The sequence below is a fragment of the Carcharhinus amblyrhynchos genome, chromosome 5, assembly GCF_965287045.1.
Source record: "Carcharhinus amblyrhynchos chromosome 5, sCarAmb.v2.hapA, whole genome shotgun sequence".
Classification (NCBI taxonomy): Eukaryota; Metazoa; Chordata; class Chondrichthyes; order Carcharhiniformes; family Carcharhinidae; genus Carcharhinus; species Carcharhinus amblyrhynchos.
Genome location: NC_137328.1, coordinates 17,402,226 through 17,423,471, shown reverse-complemented (window position 1 = coordinate 17,423,471; position 21,246 = coordinate 17,402,226). Strand labels below are relative to the sequence as shown.

The 21,246-nt window shown below is 42.2% G+C and overlaps 1 protein-coding gene across 15 annotated transcripts in view; it reads left to right on the top strand.

Moving 5' to 3' along the window:
- Positions 1-21,246, top strand: part of LOC145342912 (receptor-type tyrosine-protein phosphatase delta) — a 563,551-nt gene that overhangs the window by 249,050 nt on the left and 293,255 nt on the right. For all 15 annotated transcript variants that reach the window (XM_080188513.1, XM_080188506.1, XM_080188504.1 and 12 more), the window contains exon 4: positions 10,275-10,416. In XM_080188513.1, coding sequence (XP_080044639.1) covers positions 10,275-10,416 — 142 coding nt within the window. The remainder of the gene's footprint in view (positions 1-10,274; positions 10,417-21,246) is intronic.

Sequence of the window (21,246 nt, the reverse complement as noted above, 5' to 3'; positions counted from 1 at the left end):
ATCAAATCGTTACAACAGAGTTTAGAACTGTTCAGAATTTTAAAAATCTCACTGACAGCTTTCACTCTGATTTTTTTTCCGTCATGTTTAAAGAACAGGTGATTTAAAAAACTTCTGATCCTGATACTTCAACACATCTTATCCACCAATAGCGTTTATGTTGACTCCATCAATTCATGACTCCCATACTGTGGATTAAGGTCCTTGCAACAGCCAAGAAGGGATCTGTTTTTCACTTGGCATTAAGTTCAGTTGGCCCTGCTGAGTCTGGATTTCCTGTCTGTGTGGATCTCTTCCTGCACCCTTCCCTTGCCAACAAAAGTTGGAAGTGTTGGAAATAGGGTGGAACATCTGCATCTGGGTCCCTCCCACCATTTTTAAAGGTGTGTGGATGCTTCCCCATTCTGTGAAAAGCTGTCCTAGATCCCAGAGAATAACAAAATGTTTGTCAATTTGTCACATACCAAGGGATTGGACAGAAATATCAAACCACCTTCTTTAGCTTTACTAATTTAGTCATATGTCCTCTGCATGACCTGTCTTGACATTAGGAGAGGGATCAAACAGACTGTGATTGAGACTTTAATTACCAAATGAGTTTCCTTAAGTGCAAAAGAAAAAGCAAACTATTGCAATAAGGTTTTTACAGTGTTTATTAAATTAAGTGATCCTGAGTTGATGGGGTGTATCTAATACTTGCAACTGCTGCACTAAATCAGGCCTTCTTACATTGGACTTGCCCCTTTTCACACTGTGCATGAAGTTATCTGACCTATCGCAGTCCTTGGGTTTCACGCATTTATTTCCAATTTGAGCTCTCCTGGCCGTGAAATTCTTTCCACAGAATGACTGAGGTCAAGCAGATTTAAATAGCGTTGTTAAACTCAAAAAGAAGCTGCCCATCAAACACAAGTAAAACCAACCCAACAAGATGTGTGTAAAGGAATTCAGTAGCTAAGCTCGGCTTCCCCCTTTTTCTTGGATAGTGGGGTAAGGCAAAATGTCTAATCATTGCAAACGTTGTGTTATGGGTAAACCAGAACCTTTAACGTTTTATATAATTGATGGAATGGAAGAACCCAACGCTATACTCAATCTCAAACAAAATGCTTCATTATTCTCTCATTCGTGTAAAAAAAAATCTGTTTCTGATTCCACTACAAATGGTGAACAGATGAAATGTCCCTTACATGTATACATACAAGAGTAACAGTGAAGAGTTCGTCTGAGGCAAATCATTACTTTTAAGGAGGTCACTTCAGAAGTTCATGAGTGCATTGAACTTGAAATGTAAAACCACATGCCTTCCCCCCCCTTGTGTGTAACTGAAGTTAATACATCTGTGTTTCATAAACATAGCAATAGAAAAACATATAGCACTATCCTATGGGTTGTGTTGTCCAAAATTCCTAAACATCACCACCTCACCCCAGCCATCTCACAGAGCTTTGTGCCAGCAGCACTGAATGATATCAATTTACCTCACGTAATTTAAAGTGCATGATTTGAAAGGAAGGAAGTGTTCAAAAAAATTATTTAAAAAAATTAGTTTCTGATAGTTTCTTGATGTGAGGCACATCTTTAATGGAATCATTTGTTTAACAATAACATTTGCTGTAGCCCTGTATAATGTGCAGTACATTTTATACTGTTTGATCTGGAGAAATAATTTAGATAACTCAACATTTTACTTGCTGAAGAAATGTTCCCATTAAAGGCTTCATGCGTAATTGATAAAATAGATATATTTGTTCTCCTTGAAGCAGTCTCTTTTTTTGTGTTATCTCTCATATACTGTGCTAGGTTGCAAGACAAATCTTCTCTTCGATGCCTATCCATTTAGGAGTTTGCATTAATTGGAAAGTTTCAATGTAGGACCCACTCTGTGCTGAGTTAACTGAACTCAGTAAAAAGCCTGACAACACCAGGTTTTTACTGTGTTTACCCCAGTCCAACGCCGGCACATCCACATCATGACGACTATTAACTGAACTCAGCCAGGCAGCTACAGTTAACCTCTGACCACTATAGGGAGTTCCCAGTCCTGATTGCCATCCAATAACCTTCCAACTGGAAAGTAAATAGAGTATGGATGTTGAATAGGAAAAGAGTTAGGCTTAGCCATGATGCCTTTCACAGTCAAATAACAATCGATACTCCCTATTTCGATTTAATGTGAAGAAAGACCACATAGGCATTGTACCAAGACGCATGAAATTGCGTTTCAAAGAAAGTGACCCCCCCCCACCCTTTAAAGAGGGGAAAAGACAACATCTAAAGAAGTCAGAAAGCCAATTGTTCATTTGCGTGATTTTTCTAGGGGATGCATCATCAACTTAGGAGTTATTCAAGTATCATAGCATGGTCTTTATAGCGAGCAGATTTGAATATTGGAATAGGGATGTTCTATTGCAATTGCATAAGGCATTGGTGAGGCCAGACCTGGAGTATTATATGCAGTATTGGTGTCCTTACCAGAGGAACGATGTCCTTGCTATACAGGGAGTGCAGTGAAGGTTTAACAAGCTGATTTCTGGGATGGTCCGTCATATGAGGAGAGACAAAGTCGATTAGGATTGGAGTTTAGAAAAGTAAGAGGAGATCTCACAGAAAAGTATAAAATTTTAACAGAATTAGACAAAGGAGATTCAAAAAGTTCCTAATGGTAAGGGAATTCAGAACTAGGGGTTGTAGCTTGAAGATCAGGGTAAACTTTTTAGGACTGAGGCGAGGAGAAATTTCTTCACCCCCAGAGAGTGATGAATCTATGGAATTCACTACCACAGAAAGGATTTGAGGCCAAGATGTCTGATTTCAAGAAGAAAATGGATACAGTTCTTGGGGCTACAGCGATCAAGGGACATGGGGGAAAGCAGGACCAGGAAAATGATTTTGATGATCACTCATGACTAAAATGAATGGCAAAGCAGGCTCGAAGGGCCAAATGGCCTACTCCTGTTTCTAGTTTCTGTGTTTCTACGTAACAGATGATATTCCACCATTCAATCTGGTCTTGGCTGATTTCTCCCTCAACTCTATTTATTTACCTTTATTCCAAAATCCCTACTCTTATCTATCAAAATGTTTAATCTCCGTCTTAATGATGACTCAGCAGCTGGAGACATTTTGGAGAAAGAGGGCCAGATTTGCACTAAGCTCTCTGAAGCAGTGTACCTTGGTTTCATTCCTAAGTGGTCCAGCTCTACTTGCAACATGACCCCTTCAACTTGATTTCACCAGAAGGTAGTTTCACTGTTTCTACCTGATGGAATCATGGAGTGGGAAGATCAGTGTCAGTTTTACTAGAAACTGGCTTAAGGACAGAAAAGAGTGGCCGGAATTCTCCAGCCGATGGCGCCTTGCTTCCACTGCCAGCGAGAATGCGGAATTGTGTTATGTTTCAGAAAGGAGGTGTCGATGATATATATACCATATATAATGACATGGAAATTGTAATATAGAGTAAACTATGGCGAAGAGTCAGGAGCAAATTGACTACAGGACATAGGTTCGCAAAATGGATAAACAAAGGACAAAGTTAATACAGAGAAGTGCGAGATGATGCAGTTGGCGAAAGGGGTGGGGAAAGGCAAGATAGACTAAAATGACATAGTTCTAGAGTGTCCAGATACACAGGGACCTGGAGTGCCTATGCATCAATCTTTGAATTTGGCAGGGCATATTCAGAGCCTGATTAGCAATGCACAAGGCATTTTGGACTTCATAAATAAAGGTATTGGGTACAAAAGAAGAGATGTTATGATGAACAATTATAAAGCTCTCATTTACCAAAAGTAGAGTATTACATCCAGTTCTGGCCCCCTCATTTTAGCAAGGATGTGAAAGGATCCTTCAGAAGGTGCACTTACCAGATTGTTCTCTGGATTTCAGCTACAATTTTGGTCTTGGAAGCTGTGGTTGCTCTCCTTCGCGAAGGAGATTGAGGGGAGATTTGATAGCCACATGCAAGATTATGACAGGTCTGGATACAATAGACAAAGAAAAACTGTTCCCATTTGTTGCTGATACAAAGACTAGGGAGATATAGGCGTAAGGCTTTGAGCAAGAGATGTAGCTGGGATGTGAGAGTGAATTTTTTTACACAATGAGTTACTTCAGTTCCGTGCAAGGTGGGAGGTATGTAGTTTTACATATCAAATTCAATTTACTTGTGAACTTCTGAAGTGACCCTCCTTAAAAGTAATCATTTCACAATGAGTGAATATGCAGAGCAACATTTCTAATCTGGCTTAATTCTTTCAATCTGTAAAAGCATTCTTTCATCGCATTAAATAATGAATGCTCTACACTTGCTTATATCAGTGGGCTGTCATTATGCTTGACTTAAAGATCTCCTCTTAAGAAGTATGCATAACATTCTTATATAAAAGCAAAACACTGTGGATACTGTAAAATCTGAATTAGTTACAGAAAATGCCGGAAAATCTTAGCAGGTTTAGCAGAGTCTGTGAAGAGAAGAAAACAAGTTTGAATTTTGAGTCTGCATGCTGAAGCTCTGAAGAAGATTCATATGTGCATAACATTCTTACCTGATTTTAAATGAAGTTGGAGCTATACCACTCAAACTATGGCTGAAGCTTCATTTGAGCCAGAGCATAATTATTCCAACCCCCCCACCATCAGTCTTGGCTCGGTGATAACACTTTGCCTGTGATTTAGCATTAGCCTTCCCCCATCTGACTGCCCTGCCATCTTTTGGATAAGATGAAAACTGAGGCTTTGCCTGTCACTTCTGTTGGATATAAATGATCAAGTGACATTAATCAAAGAGCAGACAAGTTCCTACTTATCTGTACAATATGATGAAAACAGAGGTTTAACTGGCCATTTATTTCATTGCCTTGCTATTCACAATAAAATTCCAGTGATGGTTCCACTTTTAAAATACTTCATTGGCTGTGAAGCACTTTGCGACATTTTGAACTGTGAAAGGTGTTTCAAAAATAGAAGTGTTTATTTTCTGGAATTCTCCCTTCCTCCATTTACCTCGTAACAAAGCATGTGATTATAGATCTGCAAAAGACCCTCAATGATACTCAAAAAGGAAGAATATTAAAATGTGCCACCAGCTTCTTTTTTATTCTGTAGAAAATTGCTGGACGAGAGGCGTTGACCACTAACTGGTTAGTTTCAAACATTTTACTTGAGGTAGCATTTCTCATGAGTGACATGAAGCAACTGTGGCATATTAGCCAATCTTCAAAAAAGAAAGACTTCTTTATTGCACTTTTAACAACCATTGGACATCTCAAAGCAGTTTGCAGCCAATGAAATACTTCTTACACAGTAGTCACTGTTGTAATGTAGGAAACACAGCTGCACCATATGCACACAGCAAACTCTCATGTATAACAATGTGTTAATGACCAGGTAATTTTTTTTTATGTATGCTGATTGAAGGATTATTGACCAGGAGTCATAGAGGTTTAAAGCATGGAAACAGGTCCTTCGGCCCAACTTGTCCATGCTGCCCTTTGTTTTTAAACCCCTAAACTAATCCCAATTGCCCGCATTTGGCCCACATCCCTCTATACCCAACATACCCATGTAGCTATCTAAGTGCTTTTTAAAAGATAAAATTGTACCTCCTCTATTACTACTTCTGGCAGCTTGTTCCAGACACTTACCACCCTTTCATGTGAAAAAATTGCTCTTCTAGACACTATTGTATTTCTCCCCTCTCATCTTAAACCCCTCTAGTTCTAGACTCCCCTACCTTTGGGAGAAGATATTGATTATCTAGCTTGTCTATGTCCCGCATTATTTTATAGACCTCTAAAAGGTCACCCCTCAGCCTCCTATGCTCTAGAGAAAAAATTCCCAGCCTATTAAGCCTCTCCTTGTAACTCAATCCATCAAGCCCCAGTAGCATCGTAGTTAATCATTTCTGCACTCTTTCTAGTTTAATAGGGTGACCAGAATTGCACACAGTTCCAAGTGTGGCCTTACTAATGTCTTGTACAACTTTAACAAGACGTCCCAACTCTTGTAGTCAATATTCTGACCAATGAAACCAAGCATGTTGCATGCTTTCTTCACCATTCCATCCACCTGTGACTCCACTTTCAAGGAGCTATGAACGTGTACTCCTAGATCTCTTTTTTTCTGTAACTCTCCCCAATGCCCTACCATTAACTAAGTCCTGCCCGGGTTCAGTCTGCCAAAATGCATCACCTCGCATTTATCTAAATTAACTTCCATCTGCCATTTGTCAGCCCGCTAGCCCAATTGATCAAGATCCCGCTGCAATTGGAGATAACCTTCCTCACTGACCACCATGTCACCAATCTTGGTGTCATCTGCAAACTTACCAACGATGCTTCCTATATTCTCATCCAAATCATTAATATAAATGACAAATAACAGTGGACTCAGCACCGATCCCCGAGGCACAACGCTAGCCTCAAGCTTTTCCCTGGAGCCCTTTCTAAATAAAGGCACAACATTTGCCATCCTCCAGTCTTCAGGCATCTCACCCGTGATTATCGATGATTCAAATATCTCGGCTAGGGGACCCGCAATTTCCTCCCTAGCCTCCCACAACGTCCTGGGATATACCTCATCAGGTTTTGCAGATTTACCTACCTTGATGTGTTTTAAGACTTCCAGCATCACCTTCTCTGTAATATGTACACTCCTGAAGACATGAATATTTATTTCCCCAAGTTCCCTAACATCCATGCTTTTCTCAACAGTAAATACTGATGAGAAATATTAATTTAGGATCTCGCCCATCTCTTGTGGATCCGTGCATAGATGACCTTGTTGATCCTTAAGAAGCCCTACTCTCTCCCTTGTTACTGTTTTGCCCTTTGTATTTGTAGAAGCTCTTTGGATTCTCCTTTTGCCTTATCTGCCAAAATAATATAGTGTCCCCTTTTTGCCACCCCGATTTCTCTCATAACTCTACTCCTACACCCCCTATAGTCTTCAAGAGATTCACTTAGTCCCAGCTGCCTGTGCATGTCATGTGCCTCTTTCTTCTTCTTGACCAGGGCCTCAATTTCCCAAGTCATCCAGATGTCAGGACATTGGGAATAACTCCCCTGCTCTCCTTTGAAATAGTGCCATGGGATTTTTTACAGCCAAGCAGACAGCTGGGGCCTTGGTTTAATGTCTCATCTGAAATCTATACATTTAATATATTGTGGGTGGGATTAGAGATTTTTGATCTGAAATCATAGAATCCCTACTGTGCAGAAAGGGGCCATTCGACACAATAACAATCCCATTCAGATCCTATCCCCATAACCCCGCGTATTCAGCCTGCTAATCTCCCTGACACTAAGGGGCAATTTAACATGACTGATCAACTTACCCTGCGTGACTTTGGAGTATGGAAGGAAACTGAAGCACCCAAAGGAAACCCACACAGACACAGGTGAACTTTCAAACTCCACATAGACAGTCACCCAAGCTGGGAATCGAGCCCAGGGCCCTGGCACTGTAAGACAGCAGTGCTAACAACTGTGCTTCCCACCTACAAGGGGGTCAATGGTAATCGGACGATTGGGGCTGGTGTTGGTTGGTGACGTAGGCATAGAAGTGGAGTTCAGGTCACAGTCAGATCAGCCATGATCTTATTGAATGCTAAGGCAGGTTTGAGGGGCCAACTGGCTTATTCCTGCTCCTATTTCTTAGGTTCTTATTAAAAATGACACTTTTGATGATGCAGCACACCATCAATACTGCAAAGGAGTGTCACCCCTGACTCTTTTGTACTCAAGCCACAGAGTTGAACTTGAACCTGGAACCTTGTGACTCAGAGGCAACAGTGCTGTCAACTGAGCCATAGCAAATCTTGTCTTAAAATTGCCAAAGCACTGCTTGCATCCCTGAGACTCTCACTCAGGTGTTGTCCACCTCTATTTTAGCAGGGCACCATTTTGGGAGAGTTATGAATGAAATGTAAAGAATGGCGAATGAAGAAGCATGTTATTTAGCATCTTGCTTCACTAAATACTTGCGTTTTCAAATCATATTATCTTCCATGCGTGGATACTGCTGTTTTTGTGCCATCTGAAGTTTGATGTTGTTTGAAAATACAGACATCTTGAGTTACTGTGAGTTCTCTGAGGCTGTATTACAAAGATGCAAAAAGTTATTTTCCTTCCCATTTTCAGTTTTACTCAGCAAACCAAAGAAAGGAGTGACTGTCATTGTTCCTGTTAAACCTTACATGATGTTGGTTTTTGTCCAGTTTATAAAGTGTAATCCTTTTGTTTCTAGTCTCTACCTCCAGCTCTGATGCTTTTAGTTTATTTGGATTGGAAGTAACTGAGAATGGATGACATGAGTAGAATAGGTCACATGATTTGAGAATGTGAAATCTCTTAATGGAAAATACCCCCTATGGGATTGTCTGACCTATTACTTATAAAGGATAACCTCAGCTGAAAGATGAGGGCCACTACACAGCAGTGCAGCAATTTATCTTTTCTCAAACTAATCTCGTCATCAGTTTTGAATCCACCCATTACCAAAATGATATCTTTATGTTGCCCAGTCACTGGTAATGGGGATATGGTAGTAACCTAACTTACATAGGTTCAGTGTTTGGTTTATATGCGTACTGTGAGTCAAAAAAATACTTTCTTGCTAGGCTTCCAGTTTCCACCACTGTACATTTGTCAGCTGTGCAGCATAACTGCTGATCCTCGCACAATAAAGGAAAGAGCTTGGATTTGTTTCTAACCCTATCAAAGCATCCCACAGTCAATAAACTTATCTTTTTTTAAAACCAGATGAGAGAAGAAGTTAATGATAGATAAATGCTGCCCAATGTTCATCTTGCATTGTCTTAAGGAGGCAGTTTGAAGTCGGCTTCAATCTGTGTCCTCAGTGACACCCCACTTTCTGCAAGTTGTTGGAGTAATGTTTCTGGCCATCTGTCTGTATTGAAATTCTCCAATCTTTCTTCTGAATCAGTCTGCAGCACTCACACTGTCCATTTTCACACTGAACGAAATTATCAAGTTTGACAGCAACAGGATCTAAAATTAACAGTTTTAGGCTGTGATCCTTCTTTTGGTAAATAGTTTGTCACATTTGAGGAGCTGCTGTTGCTGGATTACCAGCTACCATGGAACCAAAACTTTACAGAGATGTGAGTCACTGGCTGCAGAAAAAGAGGGGCAAGTTAGGAGCAAAGAAGGATAATCAGTAAGTCCTTGCACGAACTTTGCAATTTGCAGTGGACCCAGATGTGAGAGGAAATGTTATGGGAGGGCAGTGAACTCTTTGCATACTGAATTTGAAACCAAATCCTTTCAGAAGAGAACAGATTGTTCCTGCTCTGATGTGTAGCCAGATAAGTTGGCACCATGCCAACCTGGCAATGTCAACCTGTGCCAGGGACAGACTCCAGTGGAAGACTGATGGTGCGGTGATGGTCGGGAGCAGACGTGGGAGTTGGGGATGCTGGCGATGGCTGGAGTGGGGGCTGCTGCCGGCATTGACTGTGGGTGGGGAGAGGGGGGAATCCAATGTTCAAGGGGAGGGGGGGTTCCACCCACACTGTGCGCTCAGTTGGGGGGAAGGGTTTCTGATGTCCGGGGCTGGGGTGGGGGTGGGGAGTGGATAAGGGTATTTAGGTGCCAACACTGACTGTTCGAATGGGGTGTTGAATCCCAACACTGATGGGGGAGAGAACTGCTGGTTCTGATGGCAGGAGTGGGGCAGGTGCCCGCTCTGACTCTAATCAAGGTGCTGCAGGGAACCCCTCAGGCCTAAGGGAGGAGGGTGGAGGAGTGGAGAATCATTCACGTTCTGATTGGGGCACCCTTTAAACAAGGCACCGCAATCTCAGTGCAGCCGGATTTGGCGCCGTGTTGAGGCCCCACCCCAGGTGGGATACTTGCCCAGCTGTTTTTTTTTGACAGTGTTGTAAGCTCTGGAGAGAAACATGCTGTTTTTCTCACCGGAAACAGCATGCTACCAAATTCTGATAAGATTGCCCCCTAACATTTTAATGGGTTACCAGGGAAGTGCCCATCAAGATCAAATAATTAAAATTGTTAAGAAACATTGACTTAGATTGTTTATGCTTGTAACTAGATGTGTTTGAAATAGCGCACATGAACAGTTATCTGCTGCAGCGCGATTCCTTCTTTCCATTCTCCAAAACAAAACACAAAGGCAGGCAGCTGGAAGGAAAATGATGTTGTCAACTATACTCTCAATGAATTGCTTATATTACTGAGGTCTAAACAATTCTTAAAACCTAGCAACAATGTCGTTGTTTATCTTCACAGGTGATCGAGTTTGATGATGGATCTGGGTCTGTTCTTAGAATACAGCCATTGCGGACACCACGAGATGAGGCTATTTATGAATGTGTAGCCTCCAACAGTGTTGGAGAAATAAGTGCCACCACCAGGCTTACAGTGTTACGTGGTATGTTTTCATCATTATAATAAGCTTTACCCAGTGATGCAGGGCAATCTTAGTTGTCTTTCATTTCCAATTGTAAAGGTAAGCTGTGAAAAGTACTGCCCATTTGGTACGCCATGTTTCACAGGGGAGTTTGGATTTCACAACACCAATAGATAAATGTGCAGAAACTAATTAATATTAACATTTTCCACAACATTATTATAGAAACAAAGTTCCATTGTTATGAGAGTTATTGTGACAGTGCACCTGAGTCGATAATTAACTCTGATTTAGGATATCAAAACATGGATTCTCAGTAAGGAGAAGGAGCATATATTTTGATGGAGACTTAAATAATTTGGCATTTTTTGATGTATTATTCTTTGCACTCGCCTGGAGCATTCCATCAGTTTTATTTCTTCACATGAGGCTGTGAAATAAACATAGAATTGTTGTAAGTGCTTGTTATACTCTGCTGTGCTGTGGTCCTTCGAGGATATTTGATCCTGAGCAAGTTCTGAATTGCCTGTTCGACAAGTCAAACAAAGAGGTACTGTTGGCTGAAGTAGGACGCAGCATTCTGGGAAATTAACTGCACATCATTTCATTATCTTAAAATTAAATAGCTCATAATACTGATCAAGAACACAGCAGCGTTCCTTGTCATTGTCTAATACTGTGTGACCATGATTAGCATGTTTATTACAATACTATTTTATTAATACCCCTTCTTGAGGATAAACATTGGTGTCCCGCTGTGAAAGCATTGCTGAGCAGTTTATGCGATGAAGTCAAATCCATTCAGATGTCTCAGTAGGAATGCTAGAGAACAAAGAACAGCTGGTTACAAACTGCCGACAGAATGCTTTGAAAGAACAAAACCCGAGGATAGCTGGTGAGAATGAATTGCGCTGTTTCTAGGGAATAAAAAGGTTAGATGTGAATCAGAACCTGATGGTGAATTGGGTTTACGTGTAACATACTCTGTTATTGATGGCTAATTTTGGGTGTGGATTAAAATACTTTTGTTTAGCAATTCCCCAATCGATTACTATTTGTGTCGCATGGGCATGCTATTTATGGATGATATTGAGGATTTGGGAAAGTTTCAGAAAAACATCTCAAGACAAATTGCTAGTTTAAAGCACCTCAGCTATCTAGAATGGCTTAAACAACCAAGTTTACATACTTCACAGAAGTGGAGACTAAGATGTAATAAGAACATAAGAACATAAGAAATAGGAGCAGGAGTAGGCCATCTAGCCCTTCGAGCCTGCCCCGCCATTCAATAAGATCATGGCTGATCTGTCGTGGCTCAGTTCCACTTTCCCGCCCTCTCCCCATAACCCTTAATCCCCTCTCTTATCAAAAACCCATCAACCCGCTTAATCTAGTCTCTCAAATAATGGAAGGATTACGATGTGTTCACATTGGCAAATTACTTCAATTAGATAGATGGAAAGGGCTGGGATCATAATTATAAATTGCACAAGGACAGAAATAAGTAAGATGTTAAGCAATTTTCTTCTCCCAGAGGATAATTGATCTCTGGAATGAGTTGGCTCATGCACTGAGTATCTTCAAAAGGGGGCTAGATTGGCTCCATGCTGTGGAGGCGAAACCATTCAAGAGGTAGGTGCCAGACTATATAATATTGGTCTGTGATTACCTGGTCTAACTTCAGTCGTCAAAGGGCATTGGAGAGGAATTTTCAATATCTTTTTTCTCTTTTTGACCTCTTTTCAAATTGTGGGGTGGGGAGGTAGGGAATGAGGAATGTGGCAGGGGAGGTCCAAGAAATCCAACCGGACCAGCCAGGCAAGGGAGTGGCACGGGGTCCATCTGGTCTTGTTGAAGATGGGGCGGATAGGGCAGCATTGAAGGGTCAGACCCGAGGACGAGGGTTCAGCTGGGTTCGGAGGTGGAGGAGGTTCAGTGGGGTTGTTCTTTCAGGTCCAGGATAGGTATAAGCTAGTCTGGAAGGTCGGATGGGTGGGGGGTGGCGGGTGGGGGGGTTCTCGTGTTAGGGAGGAGATTCAAGCCATTGCGTGGACAGGTGGAGAGCCCATTGTGGGTGGGGAAGTTGTGTAATAAGGGCGGAGGGAATCCAATGGAAAGTCAGGAGGCTGGGAACACCATCAGGATGTCATTGGTTGGGTTAGGGACGGGGGGAGTTCTCTGAGACGGTCTGGAGTTAGGGGAGACCCATGCAAGGATTGATCCAGGTGATTAAATTCTTCCAACCTTTTCGGAGTAACTATTAGTTGCAGTGGCACAGTGGTTTGCACTGCTCCCTCACAGCGCAAGGGACCCATTTCGATTCCTGTCTTGGGTCACTGTGCGAAGTGTGCACATTCTCCCCGTGTCTGCGTGGATTTCCTCTGGGCACTCTGGATTCCTCCCACAGTCTAAAAGACGTGCTGGTTAGGTGCATTGCCTTGCTAAATTCTCCCTCAGTGTACCCAAACAGGCGTCAGCATGGGGCAACTAGGGGATTTTCACAGTACCTTCATTGCAGTGTTAATGCAAGCCTAGTTGTGACTAATAAATGAACTTTACTTTAGTGTAACCCTGGCAGACACATCCTAAGTTAGCGATTTATATTGTGTTTTTGGATGGTTGACAGTGCAATGCAATTACCCAGGGAAGGTAAACACTTCTGAAGAATTGCCATGCAGATGTTTAACGACAGTGCTTGAAGAGGGATTCCCCAGCACCTCTTTGGAGCACCCCCCCAACATCCACAGCTGGGGAGCCCAGGTGTTAGGACCCATTGCAAGTTCAGAAGGAGGGATACACTGCCATATTTCACAATGTGTGCAAAATGATGAGAGCAATATTTGACTTTATTTCAAAGATATTCTACTGATGCTATTTAAATCAGGAAATTGTTGAAAAGGAGTGGGAGAAGCCAAAATGATTTATCTCCCTTTAAAAGAAAAGCGTAAATTAAATTACACTTCAAAAGGACGTCAGCGCCTGCAGGAACATGAGGCCAGTGATTCATTGCCCTTGATATAATGATAAATATCAATGCATTTAGGAAATCAATATGTCTAGAGGGATTGGAGAAAGGCAGTGACTTCAGACATTTAGTTTCTGTCAGAAATAACGAAAACTGCTGCTTTGAGAATGTGAAGACCCTTCTCTGGCAGACGGTATTACCGTGTACTGTGCATGCAGCTCCTCGGTGAGCTCAGTATTTCTAGGCCATACAAGTGCAATCTACACAATTAACAATAAAATGGGAGTCTGAACACTGTATAGAAATTGTGGTACAGCTTGTCAGAGCACTGTAGCTGGAAGCTAATGCACCAACACTTAAGGTAAGTGCACTTAATGCTGACATGTGTCATTCAAAAAAGAAGGCACATTTTTAACTGTGATGCATTAATAATGGGAAGATCTTAATAGATTGTGGAGCTTATAACCTAACAATGGCTATAGCACCCAAGGGGGAAGTTTGAGTAAATTTCAGTCTGCATCACCTTTACATCAAGTGCAAGATGATGACAGAAATAATTGGCCTTGTTCTATGTTAATTCAGGTGCATTTCCATTTTTAAAAGAAAGTATTTTTATCTTTTCTTCTCCCGACCCTGGGCTCCCCAGATAAAACTAAACGCAACTGGTCCTTCCTCCCCAGTCACCCCTCCTGGTAGATAATGGTTTAGGTTTTCTGGCATCTGCGGAGATGGGTGTACAACGGTGGAGTGAAGGGGGAAGGAGGATCATATATTTGGGTACAATTCTATGGGTGCCATTTCTGGTGTCTCCTTGTCTATACCCGCATCACTTCTTCCAGCTGTGATATCGGTGTTAGGAAGGCTCTGGGCTCATAGCTCGCCTGTGGGCAGTTGAAGCCTTTAACTGACTAATTAAGGGGCCCTTTGTGACACTGCTGGGATTTAATGCATCATGGCGGAGGTCCACGCCACATGTGTAGCCAGGCAGTTTTTGCTGCTTAGGCTGGTGACTGAGCAGAGTGAAGTGCCTCCCCATGTGAATTAGAGGCCCACCTCAAGGTCCCACTTCTTCCCTCTCCACCTGCCCCCTGGACATTGGGACCCCCCCCCCCCCCCCCCCCCCAAGGAACTCTCCTTCCTTCCCCCACCATCATTGCTCCACCCCATTTAGGCCCTGCTCCCATTCAGCACTTACCCCCTTGGCCCTGCCCTGGCACAGTTATAATGCCTTTTGGCAGTGCCAGGACACTAGGTGGGCACTGCCCCATTGGCACTGCACTACCCTGCCCATGGCCACCTGGGGACTTTAATGGCCTCTGCCTGCAGCAAGGCCATCACGTCTGGTCTCCACTGATGGAGACCAGCTGTGGTTCTCATCAGTGAGAAGTCGACTGGAAAGCAGGTAAGTTCTCATCACTGAGAAGCTGACTGGAGAGTGGGCGGCACGGTAGCACAGTGGTTAGCACTGCTGCTTCACAGCTCCAGGGACCTGGGTTCGATTCCCGGCTTGGGTCACTGTCCATGTGGAGTTTGCACATTCTCCTCGTGTCTGTGTGGGTTTCCTCCGGGTACTCTGGTTTCCTCTCACTGTCCAAAGAAGTGCGGGTTAGGTTGATTGGCCATGTTAAAATTACCCTTAGTGTCCTGAGATGCATAGGTTAAAGGGATTAGTGGGTAAATATGTAAGGATATGGGGGTAGGGCCTGGGTGGGATTGTGGTCGGTGCAGACTCGATGGGCCGAATGGCCTCTTTCTGTACTGAAGAAATTCTAAGTTCAAGTGAGTATGGACGATAGTATCCAGAATTAGGGTGGCAGAACGGTTAGCACTGCTTCCTCACAGCGCCAGGACGTGGGTTCAATTCTGGCCTGAGGTTACTGATTGTGTGGAGTTTGCACGTTCATCCTGTGCCTGCATAGGTTTCCTCCGGGTGTTCCGGTTTCTTCCCATGGTCCAAAGATGTGCAGGTTAGGTTGATTGGCCATGGCAAATTGACCCTTATGTCAGAGGGATTAGCAGGGTAAATATGTGGGATAATGGGAATAGGGCCTGGGTGGGATTGTGGTTGGTGCAGACTTGACGGGCTAAATGGCCTCCTTCTGCACTGTAGGGATTCTATGATGAACTAACATCGTTAATGACATGCTAGGCATGTCAAGGGTGCAAAGTCAATTCCACCAGAAAAACGGGGCCAGAAACCGGGCGTGAACCTGGTTTTTCACCTCGCCTCGCCAAAGGGCAAGTGGGACAAGATCGTAAGATTATGGCATACCCCTTTGACAAATATTTTCACCATTCTATCTACTATCTCCTTTGACCTGGAGTCAATTTCCGCTTTGTGACAGCTTTGGGATATCTTTCTACGTGAGGGATGCCCCGTGTAGTTACCGCTAGTTCTGCTTTGTGATGCATTAGTAGGAATTCTTACTGATGCACAACAAATTTGAATTGAAGGTTACTGCTGGCCATTTGTCCTCTCTTCTCTTGAGTTGTTGAGGTGAATCAGGAAAGTTGTCAGCTCATTGTTTGAGAGAAAGTGCCGGACAAAGCTGGAATTTAAGCCTGTGACACTGAAGTCATTGTGCCACCTGTTGGAATCTTACTGCTCAGCACGAGGCCATTCAACTGTTGTGTCTTGCTGGCTCTTTGAAAGATCTGTCCAATTTATCCACACACCATGCTTTTTCATAACTCTGGAAATTAATCCTCTCCTTGTACGTGCCCAGTTGCCATTTGAAAGTTCTTACAGAATCTGACTCCACCACTTTCAGGCAATGTGCTTCAGATTTTAACAGCCCATTGTGGCATAAGGAAGAATTGATTAAGAATACCTCAAGCCAGATACCTTTACACAAGTATCGTTATATGCTAGCAACACATTTCTATTGGACATTTAATCAAATCAAAGCCTCTATGCAGTTAGCTCTGCTAATATGTTTAAAAATTGTTACTGAATATCAAAAGTGGAAGAATATTTCCTGTATGTATGTCAGTCCTTCAATAGCTTGCCTTAGAAATTCATTTAGGGGAATTTTATATTATAAAATGGAAGCTTTAAGTGAGCTTGAGAAATATGTAATGGAACTTTTTGTAACCATTGGGACCACTGGTGATAATGAGCCTTCCGAGACATTTGGGTTTTGAGAACATGACAATCAGCAAGCGAATCAAAACACTTTCTTGACAATTTTCCCTTTCCCAGTATGTACAATACAAGGATCACTGGATGTCTGATTCAATCAGTACATGTAATTTTCCACCAACAAAAGGGAGAGAAAGTGCCTTTTCTTTCACTTTGTAAATTACAGCCTCTCTCGTCTCCATCTTTATCTTGTGACAAATGTTATTCACTGTGCCAGTTCAACAAAGGCCACGCTGAAGATAATAACAGTATGAGAACAGCAAAAAAAAGACATACAGATGTTTTAGATAGCATTCGCATTTTGCCTGACTGTGCTAGTTATAATAGATGTTCTGTGAGCGCTTGTCGCATTTTTTTAGGTTTACTGTCTAATGGTATTTGTCAGTAAAGAATATATATCGAAAACTGTAAGTGACTTCAAATTAAGTTTGCTTTTTATGTCCAGTTCTTGTGGGGAAGATTAATAGTGTCTGTTGTCAAATAGCTCGAGGGTCTAGTCTGATTTCATTAAAATGAATTTTTAAAGCTGCTCTGATTGCAAATTTAATTGTAACAGGAAGTAACTGGCAGTGCAGAGTGAAGTGATTTACTTCTCCACTCAGGTAGGCAAAATCGTGCTATTGAGTTTCAACAGTTTTGCCAGTGGCAATTTTGATTACTTTAGGTCAACAGCAGACCACTAAGTACACAGTTAATGTTTTAGTTATTCTGCTGGCCCATCAGACAGACAGGGGACAATCATTCGATCATGTTCCATTAATCTTGGTGCCTACTCGTACTGCTGACATTTCTCCATTCTAATGGCATCATCTTAAAATCTTCCTTATGAAGAGACATATGGACTGACCGAAATTGCCTTGATCTTCGTCAAAGGCAGTTACGTAACTTACACTTATATAACCTGAAAAATATAGGCTGAACATCCAAAAGTTGAGAGTATGTTGGGTTAGTGAATTATTAAAAAATATTTGGTTTACTAATTCCAAGTAGAATCATTTGTATCATTTGCCATACATGTATGACATACATACAGGAAATCAACTAATCAGATTAGGTGGATAGCTGTTAACAGAGTAAAAGTTTTGTTTATCTTGCACATTGAACAAGACAAGAGATTTCAACAAAGCTGCGTCTCACTAAAGACTTCTTGTGATTTAGTTTTCACTTTTACTTATCGCAGCTGATGCTATTTCTAAAACCTCTGTTCCAACATCACTTATTTTGACCGAATCAAAAGAATGCGAGTCACAAGATGACTCATTAAGATGCAGAAGTATTTCATTTATGTGTTTGTCCTATTCCTCAATGTACCTCGGCAGTCACTTCCTGTCTCGCAATACGTGGTTTGAGCTGGAAAGCAGAAAGAATGGGGGCAAAAGAAGCAAGTTGAGAAACACAAGGAGTGCTTGATTTTGAGAAAAGTGAAGTTGTATTTTATACTATACCATTTCACATTAACGGGAGGATGAAATACATTTCAGTCACTCTGTTGCTGATTCTGCTGCTTCTGGCATTATAACCTTAACATTTCCAAGATTCATAAACCCACAATGGGAAAAATTTCCACAGAACTCACAACAGTGGAGAACAAACATCATTGCATATCAGAAACCTTCCTACTATAGTAGAGGTGAACACCGTGAGAGATAATTTGTAATTAATCTTGTAACATGCCTCACTTTGCTGTAAGAAGGGCAGCATTGACAGGGGAGACGATGACTAATGGTATTATCACTAGACCATTAATCCAGAAACTTGGCTAACATCCTGGGGACTCAGGTTCGATTCCCACCACGGCAGCTGGTGGGGTTTGAATTCAATAAAAATATTCTGGAATTAAGAATATACTGATGGCCATGAAAACCATTGTCGATTGTCGGAAAAACCCATCTGGTTCACTAATGTCCTTTAGGGAAGGAAATCTGCCGTCCTTACCCAGTCTCATCTACATGATTCCAGAGCCATAGTAATGTGGTTCACTCTAAAATGCCGATGGGCAACTCGGGATGGCAATAAATGCTGGCCAGCCAGTGATGCCCATGTCCCACAGATGAATTTGAAAAAAAGAGTAACTGAGCTCAACCAACTCCCCATTCCTTTTCCCCATAGTCCTGCAATATTTTTCTCCTTAGTTATTCAATTCATTTTTGAGAGCTTCAGTTAAATCTGTCACACTCTTAGGAAGGTATTCCAGTTCCTAACCTCTCGCTGTACCATAGGGTGGGAGCTTGAGCCCATACTCTCCACCTTGAAGATCATCAATGGGGGCTCAAGATTTGGCAAAACCCAGAAGTCGTGAATCTTGCCAGCGGGATCACAATTTCTGATTTTTGCTGCCCCTCACCGGTTATGTGTATTATTGACCTAATCTGGGTGTGCAATCCAACTGATAGGATAAGAATAGAGTATCCTATATTTATAAGGCATCTTTCACTACCACGGGACTTCTCACTAAGTGCTTTGCAGCAAATGAAATACATTGAAGTGAACTGTTGTGAAGCGGAACTGTGGCAGCCAATATGTGCACAGCAAGCTTCCATAGACAGCAATGTGACAATGACTAGATTGATTCTGGGGATAAAAGTGTTGACGTATGAGGAGAGATTAAACAGTTTGGACTTATACACGCTGGAATTTAGAAGGGTGAGATGGGATCTGATCGAGGTATATAATATACTAAAAAGGATTGATAAAGTAAATGTAGACCAAATATTTCCTCTTATGGGGCAATCCAGAACAAAAGTCACAGGTATAGGTTGAGAGGCGGTGGATTTAAAACTGAGATGAGGAGGAGCTACTTCTTGTAGAGGGTGGTGAATTTGTGGAACTCGCTGACCCATAGCGCAATGGAGTCTGAAAAATTAAATGGTTTCAAGAAGGAAACAGATATATTCCTGAAAAAAATTGGCTTAAAGGGATATAGGAACAGGTAGGTAGGTAGAGTTGAGACCAGGGAGTGATCAGCCATGATCTGACTGAGTAGGCTCAAAAGGGTCAATTGCGTACTTCTGCTCCTAATTTCTATGTTCCTATGACCAGCTAATTTATTTTTTGTCGCCGGTTGAGGAATGAATATTAGCCTAGGGATTTAAAATCGTGGCTTGGAATTTTTGCCTCCTCATCTCAGTTTTAAATCCATCAGTTTAAACACCTGAGAGAGCAACACTCACTCTGTACTGCACTGGAATATCAGCTTTGAATTTGTGCTCAAGATCTAGTGTGGAATTTAAACCCACAATCTTCCGATTCAGAAGTAAGAGTGCTACCAACTCAGCCATGGCAGACATGATTAACGTGTGACTGGTAATGCCCTCAGGAATCTTTAGTGGGGCATGACCTTTTCATTGTGTTTGTTAACAACTTAAATGAAGGAATACAGAGCCAGATGTTCAAGTTTCCTGATGCACTAAAGTTAGGTGGCACTGAAAAGACTGCAGTTGGAAATGGAAAGCTGCAAAATGATATTCGTATATTAACTGAATGGCAGATGGAATTCTGCATGGGAAAATGTGTGTTCATTTACCGTGGACCAAAGCTAGATAGATAGGTTCTAAAAGATGAGAAGTTACGAGCCATAGTGGAATGAACAGGTTTAGGGATTGTGAAGAACTAGTTAGTGAACAGGAGCAAAAATAATTTTAAAAAGTGAGTGGAACGCTCAGTTTTATTTCATGCGTGCTGGATTGCAAATGGACAGAAGTCGTGCCATATTGGTCTAAAGTTCTGGATTGACTCCCCCCCTCACCACCACCTGAAGTTTTGCATTCAATTTTGGGTACTGCACCCAAGAAAGAATACATTGGCCAAGGAGGGAATGCAGCACAGACAGGCTTAAAGGATTAAATTATGAGGACTGTATTAATTCCATTTCTTACTAATTACCTAAACTGAAAAATGTCAATGTTTCTTCCAATTTCCACACTTCCCTAGCAGCATGGTGGTACAGTGGTTAGCACTGCGCCCTCACAGCGCCAGAGACCCAGGTGGAATTCCTGGCTTGGGTCACTGTCTGTGCGGAGTGTGCGCATTCTTCTCGTGTTTGTGTGGGTTTCCTCCGGGTGCACAGGTTTCCTCCCACAGTCCAGAAGGCGTGCTGGTTAGGGGCATTGGCCATGATAATTTCTCTCTTGGTGTACCTGAACAGGTGCTGGAGTTTGGCGACGAGGGGATTTCACAGTAACTTCATTGTAGTGTTAATGTAAGCCTACTTGTGACACTAATAAATAAACTATAAACCTTCAGACTGAAAAGTTGCATTGAAGGTGGATTGAGGCCCTTAAGTGACAGTTACGTCTCTCCTTAATAGAAAGGGTGGGGGGAGCTGCCTGATGCCTCACTAGCTCCTCCCCACCCCCTGCTTTGTAATATTGGAATGTGGCGGGTTTGGGTGAAAAGACCACCCACTTTATTTTTGCATGCCACCCACCTTCAATTATATTGGTGGGGGCCGGGTGGGGAGTGTAAAATTCAATAGAGATCTGAGAATTGTTCACCAGCCCAGAGTACTGGTCGTGAAATGGACAGGAAAATGGAGAGATGGGAAAAAACAAACTGAGCAAAAATCTACAGAATTCATCACAGAGTTCACAATGTTACTGTCAAGCAGGGGGTTGGAGACCAGATAACATTTTAGATCATATGAACTAGGAGCAAGAGTAGGTCATTCAGCTCCTCAGGTCTGTCCACCACACAAGCATGGCTGACCTCATCTTGGCCTCATCTCCACCTTCCTGTCCTCTCCCTA